General features: G+C 39.4%; 1 protein-coding gene across 1 annotated transcript in view; it reads right to left on the bottom strand.

The window, feature by feature from the left end:
* LOC107654616 (ubiquitin-protein ligase E3B-like) overlaps nt 1-9,076 on the bottom strand; it is an 18,272-nt gene continuing 9,196 nt past the window's right edge. Inside the window, exons 15-27 of the mRNA XM_016441768.1 lie at nt 7,230-7,401; nt 6,943-7,061; nt 6,641-6,755; nt 6,354-6,453; nt 6,054-6,173; nt 5,636-5,812; nt 5,293-5,541; nt 4,204-4,269; nt 4,024-4,082; nt 3,529-3,711; nt 2,129-2,240; nt 1,964-2,056; nt 1-1,868 (exon numbers count right to left, since the gene is read on the bottom strand). Coding sequence (XP_016297254.1) covers nt 1,677-1,868; nt 1,964-2,056; nt 2,129-2,240; nt 3,529-3,711; nt 4,024-4,082; nt 4,204-4,269; nt 5,293-5,541; nt 5,636-5,812; nt 6,054-6,173; nt 6,354-6,453; nt 6,641-6,755; nt 6,943-7,061; nt 7,230-7,401 — 1,757 coding nt within the window. The 3' untranslated portion in view covers nt 1-1,676. The remainder of the gene's footprint in view (nt 1,869-1,963; nt 2,057-2,128; nt 2,241-3,528; nt 3,712-4,023; nt 4,083-4,203; nt 4,270-5,292; nt 5,542-5,635; nt 5,813-6,053; nt 6,174-6,353; nt 6,454-6,640; nt 6,756-6,942; nt 7,062-7,229; nt 7,402-9,076) is intronic.

The raw sequence follows: 9,076 nt of genomic DNA, 5'->3' as shown, positions 1-9,076 counted from the left end.
CAATGATTAATAATAATAATTTTAGTTCAAATAACATCCATGAATAAATACTACCATGATGTTTTCTTGATGGTCAATTTAAATCTTATCAGACTTAAAAGTAGGCTTCAGTTCCTTTTTGCAAAACGTATTTTCTCCTTAAATTTTGGGGGGAAAAAACAACCCAAAAATATCTTAACAGATTAACCCTAACTTTCTTTATAACAAAACAAAGGAAAAAGAACAAACAACACAACAATATCAACAGCAGACTATGACCTCTGTGACATGGAATCATTTGAATCATCCAGTGACATCATGCAAAGGGAAAATTTTTTGTCTACTGGAAAAACATTTCGTGAGATTCCATTGAGCCCACTGACCTTTCAGGGAAGCCACTGCAACACTTTCCCTTTAAGAAAAAAGTCCCTACAAGAGCTGGTTTGATAGCTAGTCATCTTTCCTGTATGGCTTAATTCCAGTAGTATACACCACAAAGAGGGGCAAAGAGTTAGCGGGAGATGACAGGGAGAGCGGTTTGTCATGTGATGACTGATTACTTCCAAAATGGAGTAAAATTCCTTTTAGTGGTTAGTCTGTCCTTCCTTCATCAATTAAAAAAAGTCCAAGACAAGGAATTGATCTTAAGGAATAGATGAGTTTGACATGAAGACAGCGTTAGGGGTGAAAAGACTAATGAGTATAATATCATGAGCAAAAAGAAATGTCACAATGACATTAGGCCGATTCTGGAAAGGGCTCTGTAGTGTATGTAAAGAGAAAGCAGGAAAGGAGAGGTGTATCTCTGCAGGGACATCTCTTATCTGACATACTGCTGGCTCTGACACACTGAAGTCGATCAACAGTGCTGGGTTTCCTCTTAAAGCTTGATCCTCAAGTCCAGCAGAAGTTTAGCACGCTATGGCCTTGAAAGCATTTGCCATACAAACAGGCAAAAGCCTCCTTTGTGTCTTGAGTTGTATGGCTTGCAGTGCATTAGTATTGCTTTCCTGTTCCCTTCCTGGGGGAGTGAGACACGGGAGACCTGAGAGACAACGCTGAACTGTTTCTGCAGATCTGTACATCCACCACTGTATCTTCTGTAACTTTAAGAGGAGGTTTAGGAGTGCTTAGAAGCCAATAAAGACTAAGCCCGATTTAGTTATTCTGGATGAACAAATTAAGCTGATGTATTAGGGGTCAGAAGGATCCTGACTTGACAACATTAAATTGAGCTGGTTTAAAACTGATTGTATAAGGCGTTTGGAGCTCTTTTGGCGTCAAATGCTGAGAATGAAGAACATGACACTAAATACGGATCTTTAAGTGGTTCAAAAACAACTCTGTAGGTAATGTTCAAGACTTTTTAATATACTTCTATGGTTGATCTTCTCCAAGCCTCTAAGTCTGACTGGACACGTTTAGCTCAGTTCCACGATTTTAAAAAGTTAGTATGTTTCTTCATTCACTTGCCATTTGGTAGACAAGAGTAGACAAGAGAGTACACGCTGATGAAAAAATTGTCCTTGAGCAACTCAAGTTTAGGGGCCTTAGCTGAAGGCCAAAATGTCAACGACGCAAGATTGTAATCATTATGTCTCCTACTTCAACCTTTGTGAGGCCACTTTAGCTCAGCCACTGCCAGTTTTCGTATTTGTAGATGTATGAGTTTGTATGGGTAGAATAAACTTGTTGGGTTATGAAAGCTCAAAGCCAGTGTTCATGCTGATTGCGTAGCGGAGTTTGTCTCTGAGGATGCTCTTCTTGCTGTAGTTGGGCAGCTTGAGCAGGTTGAAACAAGTGGAGGATGTAGGGAGGCGACCACCTGGCTCCTTCTTACGAATGGTAAAAAAGCCGCGCAGAACGCTACCTAAAGTGTCGCCTGTGTCCTGCGTATGCAATCAGACACAAAGAAGCATGATGAAGAAGCTACACAATCTTTGCAGAACAATGTATGGAGTAAGCAGATGGGGTGATGTCTAACCTGATCATCTGACACTTCCACGCAACGGATGGAGAAAGGGGGTTTGAGGTAGGCAAATCCAAGCAGAGGAGGTCTTGAGCAGCTGGTGACAAACTGAGGAGTAATACAGCCACATTATAGATGGTAATAAACCTTGAAATAACCCAAATATGTGTTAAGTATTACCTTCAAGAACATGGCTCTCTCCTCAGGAGAAAAGTCACTGGAGAGAATGTCCCACAGCCAAAGAATGACTCTGTGGCTGCTATGGAAACCTCCGTAGTACACAGTGTGCTTCCTGGGAGACACAGAAAATCACATGCATCATTTTGAGTAACCTTTTTAAGACTGTTCTTCACAGCATGTGATTATTAGTGCTACATTTTCAGTGCTGACTGTGAGAAAGATCTGCACAGTGGTTATAAACGTGGTGAAATGTGTTCAACTTTGTGCTTGTATGGGCTAGCGGAAGCATTTTAAGATATCTGAACAAATCCGTGAGAAATAAAAGATAACTGAAATAATTAAATTAAAAAGCCAGGGACCAGAAATAATACATATCTGGCTTTGATGTAACAGTCAGAGGTTATTTATACGTATATATAAAAGGATCATTTTATTTCAGAATAGGGGTGTTGCAATATACCGGTACTGATGATAACCATGATATTTACAGAAATTAAACATAGACCGTTACATTAATCATTATCATTATGTTAACACTACGCATACAACCATAAAGTAAATAATTGAGCGCCTATAACTATCTGGCTGACACACTAACACTAACTAAAGGTGGCGTTTGTACGTTTAAAAATATGAGATGAACATGACGCGTTTTTAGAGACACGAGCGCAATGGTCAAACACATCTGTCTAGAACATTTACATAAAGAAGCAATGAAAAAGCAGCGCACTGGAATGCAAAAGTGCAATCTGTGTGAATGGCCCTAACTCTAGTTGCCACCCATCAAAAAACGGAAAAAGAAGACAACAATGCAGTGTATAGCTACTACCGCCGCACAAAATCATGTCTGAGATGACAGAAAAAAGGAGACACTCTACGCACAGCTAAAAAAAAAAAAAGCTAGCTCGCCAGTGTGGATTCCGTAAAAAAATAAATTAAGTGGTGTTAGACATCCTAGTCTTCAGGAAGTTCTTTTGGTACACTTTTGTAAAGTTATGTTTACTAACTCTCTCCCCACCTCCCTACATTCCTGTAATTCATCAGTTAAAAAAGGGAGAACATAAAATTAGCTTTAGTTAAGAATGTATTTGACTGAGAGCATTTTTTATTTATTTGTCAAAATTTCTATAGATATCGCAATAATAATGTTATTGTGAAACATGCCCGCAATAATTGTGTAGTTTAAATGTGATATTGTGTCTGCTCAATTTCAGATCTATTCCATTGACGATTAATTTCTGTTCACTGAAGGTGTGATGCATTCAAAATGCTTCCAGCCTTGTTGACTATATAGAGAGCAAAGTAGGTTTGATGCACTGCGTCATTCTTAGTTTTTATTGCAAACCAACAAACTGATATGCAAAACCCTTCTAGGCCATTGTTAAGATGTACAGACTCACTTGAGATCATCCAGGTCTATCTCAGCGTTGTCTCCAGAGATGAGCCTCTGGACCTCAGGGGTGGAGAACATGTGCAGCCACTCTGGGTTGATGATGCTGCGGAAGCCTCTGATGAATGCGGCCGTCTGCTCCTTGATCTGGGTGTGCATGCGAAAGTGGGCCATCAGGTGGATGTAGCTGATCCTGGAGGATGGTTAGCAAAAAAATTAAAGGTTAATGACAAAACATGAACTGAAAAACAATCTTCTATTGTGCCCTATTCTAAGCTCGCTGATATAAGAGAATCCAATTGGGAGAGAACAATAGGTTTAAATAGATAAGTTAAGTATTTGTCTGTGGTTGCAAATCCCTAATTGCTTTTTGAACCGCTCTGCTTCCAATACTAATTTGTTTTTTCATCGGGTCATTTCTTCTTGTTGTAATGAATGTGAATAGGAGGCAGCACTGCCACGAAAATTTTATTTACACTTGACCGAAGAGACAAAATGAACTCACTTGTTTTCATTAGTGACAGGCATGGTCTTTCCACCAGGAATTAGCTCATGGCAGACTAACTGTGAAGAGACAACGAAAGGAACTGAGTGAGCGTATGAGAGAACGAGGAAACCCAATAGTGTCAGAAGAACCAAAAAAAAAACCGGATTCAGCATTGCAGCTGAAACAAAAGTTGCTTACCTGCCCCATCACCTCTTCATCATAAGACAAAGTCAGACCCAGATCACTGACATCCCCATCATAACGCTGAAAAATTAAATCAATAAGTGGTCATGGATATTACTACAAGATCAAAACGAATATGAAACAAACTCTGAATCTGAATGAGTCCAGCTGAAGAAAACAGCCTGTTTTTTTATTTCATTAATTAGTTATATAACAAACATACATTTAAGTTGCCTCTAATGCTACATTGTCAGATTTGGTGACCCTGCTATTTGAGTGCAGCTATTGGTATTAGACCAAAATGCTTTTTGGGGTGTGAAACAAGAGGATTTGACATCACTAGAGTGAATTTGAGTAAATATTTTAAGCCATTTTGTCTAAAAAAAAAACAATAGAGAGCAGTAACTTCTAATACTGCATTGTCGGATTTGGTTACTAAGCTGTATAGCTGCAACTGTTCATGCCAGACCAAAATGCTTTTAGTGGTATGAAACAGAGAAGGTTAGACATCACCAGAGTAAATCTTGGTAACATTAAAGGCATTGTGTGTGAAATAAAGTGGAGTAACCGATTTAGCTAACAGATTTTGGTAATGTCAAATGCTTCTTTGTCAGATTTGTCGACCCTGCTGTTTGTGTGCAGCTTTTTGCATTAGACCAGAATGTGTTTTCACCAAAAGTGAATTTAAAAAATATTAAACCCATTCTGTGTGGAATAGAGAGGGGTAACAGATTTCGTTAACTCTTAATGCTATGTTGTCATATTTGGTAACCCTGGTGTATATCTGCAGCTGTTCACATCAGAACATTACGCTTTTTAGGATATAAAATAAAAATGTTTAGACATCACTAGAGTGAATTTAGGTAACTAAAGCTATTCTGCATGAAACAGATGAGGGTAACAGATTTCATTAACATCTAATGTTGCCCTGTTGGATTTGGTGGCCCTGCTGATATTTGTGCAGCTGTTCACAACAGACCAAAATGTGTTTGGGGTATGAAACAGAGGAGATTAGAAATCACCAAAGAGAATTTGGGTATAACATGAGAGTTCAAATCTTTCCAAACTCTGTACGAATGTCGTAGTAGTCACACTGGCACTGACCTTAATGGAGGTGAGGTTTTTGTAGAACTCCGAGTCAAGAGAGGGCAGCTCATCTATGGAGCTGTAGAAGGTGCTGTGATGGTGACCCAAAACCTGACTGAGAAAAAAAGAGGCAAATGGCACGTCCACTACTATGCCTTCATACATTGCCTTTCCAAGCATCTTTCCAACAAATTCAAACAGCTGAAGGTGGTTCTCGTGGATGCTGGAGGTTGGGGAGGGATATAATCTCTCATTCCCACTGGTGGTCTGAAAGAGATAGATTGATGATTTTTAGTGGCAAAGTATGGTAGGTCTTATGATTGTTTGGGTTAACCGCAGCCTTTAGCCTTGCAGAGTATACCTTAAACAGATTGAGCGCTGGGTTGAAAACCTTCTTGATGATCTCTTCTAAGAACTCTTTAAACACACCGTCCTGGTCAATTCCAGCCTCGTCCATGCCTAAATCATTCACAAACTTCACTCGGATCACTCCCTTAATGGAGTTGACAGGCAGACGCCGCAGTTGATCATAACCATCCTATGGAGATAAGGGAAAAGGGAACTTTTTCTTAAGTTTACATTTGTGCATTTGGAAGACGCTTTTTTCGAAAGCGACTTACATTGCATTCAACGTATACTTTTTTCTTAATTTATCCATTCATTGGAAATCGAAACCAATGACCTTGGCACCATGCTCTTTGAGCTATAAATGCTAATAGACGTAATACGCATTATGTTCATTGTGCATCAGTATTTGAGAATGACGAAACCATCATTACCTCCAACATGCGTGAGCGGCGAATGGTTATATGAGTCACATGGGGAGAGGCGGAGCTTGTTTCCACCAATCCTAGAGTCTCCTTCTCTTTTGTCACGATGTTACGGAACAACAGCACCCTCTGTGACAAAAGCAAATCCGTACATTTTGACATTTTGTTTGAAAGATAAAATGACGATGATTTTGATCTAACTTGGATTCTTTATGAAAGGAAGACTGAATCTTTGTATGATCCTTTGCATTCATGACCTGTTATGAACCATGAGCATTGATAATCTTTCGTTTTGAGTCTGATTCTCACATTTTTGTGTGGGATGACATGAGGAATGTACTGAAGTAGCAGCTGTGCTCTTTTTTTGCCTTTCTCCAGCTCTTGAAACAACAGGCTGGGCTTCAGATCCCTGTGTTACACATACAGAGGTAAAAAAACAAACAAATGAGACCTATTTTGTAAGCCGGTGCATTTATCTTTCCCCTATATGAGAATAATTATCAGTAATTTGTTTTTGAATGGACCCAGCTCCAACTATAAAGTAAAACAATAAAATAATCTGACTCAAATATATACAGCATGCGAGGTTGACACACTTGCGGAGCCAGTGATCTTCAGGTGTGAATCTCCTGCGACAGTCCCGCTCATACAGAACCATCAGCCAGCCGTGAACACTGTGGAATAAGTCCAGCTTCTCTCCTTTGGCATTCTCTGAAACAAATGAATGACCACACAAAGAAAGCACATTATCACTGCCTCCATACACAAGATGGTTCAAAACAACTGTGGTTTATCTAAATGAAGCTGAGAACAAGGCTGGAGAAAAGAATGCATACACATACGTACAAAAAGTCCTTGTTGCAGAAACACACACAAGGGCTAAATAATACCTGCTCACCTAAAATACCATCCCAGATCATCTTGTAAATGAATGTGTTGAGGAACGAGGAGATGGTAACAAGCTCTTCCATTTTAAAAGAAATCTGTTCCTCATACACCTCTATGTCATCCAGAATCCTGGAATTAAAAAATTTGTAATATATTACTTTAATTTTCAAATCAACTTTTCACTCACACTGTTGTGCTGAATTTGTAGTGAAAAAAAAATGTAATGCATAAATAAACAAATAAATATATCATTCAAATAAATGCAAAATTGTCACCAGTGGACGATACATCACTTACGTGATGAGATGTCTGGAGCAGTCACAGAAGAGCATCAGCATGGCCAGAAGCTGTTTGGACTCTTCCGTGTCATTATTGAGACACTCCAGGAAGAGTCGGAGTCCCCCCTGAGGGCCAAGCTCACAGATGAATGCCCACAGCTTAGGCAGCAGCTCATCCAGATATGTCAGTCCTGGAACCAGAGTTTAATTTGAAACATAAAATCAAGATTAAAAAGAATATTAAACAAATTTATGACACGCAATATTTCAAGGACCAAGAATTTTTTTTGTTGTTGTTTCACTGGACACTACTCTACAGTGGTTTTGGACCTACCTTACAAACAACTAATATTCTGCAAAAACATCTGATACAAGTATAAACCTTTTTTCCAGGATGAGGATAAAACATTACTGAAGTGGTTGCTTGTGTGAATATGCATTATAGGTCTGTAAACAGCATAGACTTCATAAATGGTTTCATGCGAAAAGCATGTACCTGTGAGAATCTGCAGGCGGATCTGCGTGAGTGTGGTGAGGGCCGTCTGATACAGCACACAAATACTGCACACCTTCTGGACCTCAGCCGAATCCACACGCTTCCCTCCGACCGGTTTCAGGATGTTCCGCACAGATGCAGACTTCTGGAACGCTCGCTTGAACAGATCTATACGTGCAGACAGTTTAACACAAGGGTTCCCCAGTGAAAACAGGATGAAGGGAGACCTGATGACTTGCAACACAGTACTGTTTGCTGCCGTTTACTTTGTATCCTTGGTTTAACCAGGGAAAGAGCACTTAAACAGACTCAGAGACAGCAGTGTGGCATTCTTTAGGCCAACCTTTTTGACTCCAAAGCCCCCAATTTTTAAAGACAATATGTGACCCTGGACCACAAAACCAGTCATAAGGGTCAATTTTTCGAAATTGAGATTTATACATCATCTGAAAGCTGAATAAATAACCTTTGCATTGATGTATGGTTTGTTAGGATAGGACAATATTTGGCTGAGATACAACTATTTGAAAATCTGAGGGTGCAAAAAAAAATCTAAATATTGAGAAAATCGCCTTTAAAGTTGTCCAAATTAAGTTCTTGGCAATGCATATTACTAATCAAAAATGAAGTTTTGATATATTTACAGTAGGAAATTTACAAATTATCTTCAGCTTTAATAATAGTAACTTTATTAGGAACATGGAAACTAAAATACACAAATATGCAACAAACCGTCAAAAATTGTGCAGGGCTTTTACTCTCTCTCTCTCTCTCTCTGTCTGTGTGCGCGCGTGCGTGTGTGTGTGTAAGAGACTGAGTGAGTGAAAAATAATGCACGGTGCCGACCGTATTTATGTGAATACACACCAGTGCAGGCATTTTGACACTCCGTGTTTTTACCGTTTTAGGCGCGCCACCGAAGACAAATCTAGTATGCTTGTCCGTGTTCCACTGTCAAAGCATATGTTTCAGTCCTGTCACTTTTTCTTTTTTTACATACTTTTACACTTTTTCTGCTGTTCAAAAAATCTTTCTTTTCACTATTACCACAAAGCTACGAATCTGAGTGCAGGAGCTGTACGTTACCATAGAAACGTCAATGGTTTGCTCGTGACTCTGGCAAACAGCTCTGACCGTGCACTGAACACGCACTTTGGCCGGTACAGAACATGTATTATTATTTTACATGTATATGTAGAGCTTATGTAGGCTCTACAACAAAGGAATTGCTGATCTCTAGTGATGTCTAATTTGTGTAATAGATAATTTGTTAGTAAAGGGTGAGAGATCTGGCGAGATTTTTGTCAAAGAGCCAGGTGTGGCTCGCGAGCCATAGGTTACCGCCATCTGGACTAAAAACTCAAATCCAA

This window comes from Sinocyclocheilus anshuiensis, unplaced genomic scaffold (assembly GCF_001515605.1).
Source record: "Sinocyclocheilus anshuiensis isolate Anshui unplaced genomic scaffold, SAMN03320099.WGS_v1.1 scaffold799, whole genome shotgun sequence".
Taxonomy (NCBI): domain Eukaryota; kingdom Metazoa; phylum Chordata; class Actinopteri; order Cypriniformes; family Cyprinidae; genus Sinocyclocheilus; species Sinocyclocheilus anshuiensis.
This window is presented reverse-complemented; position numbering and strand designations above follow the sequence as displayed.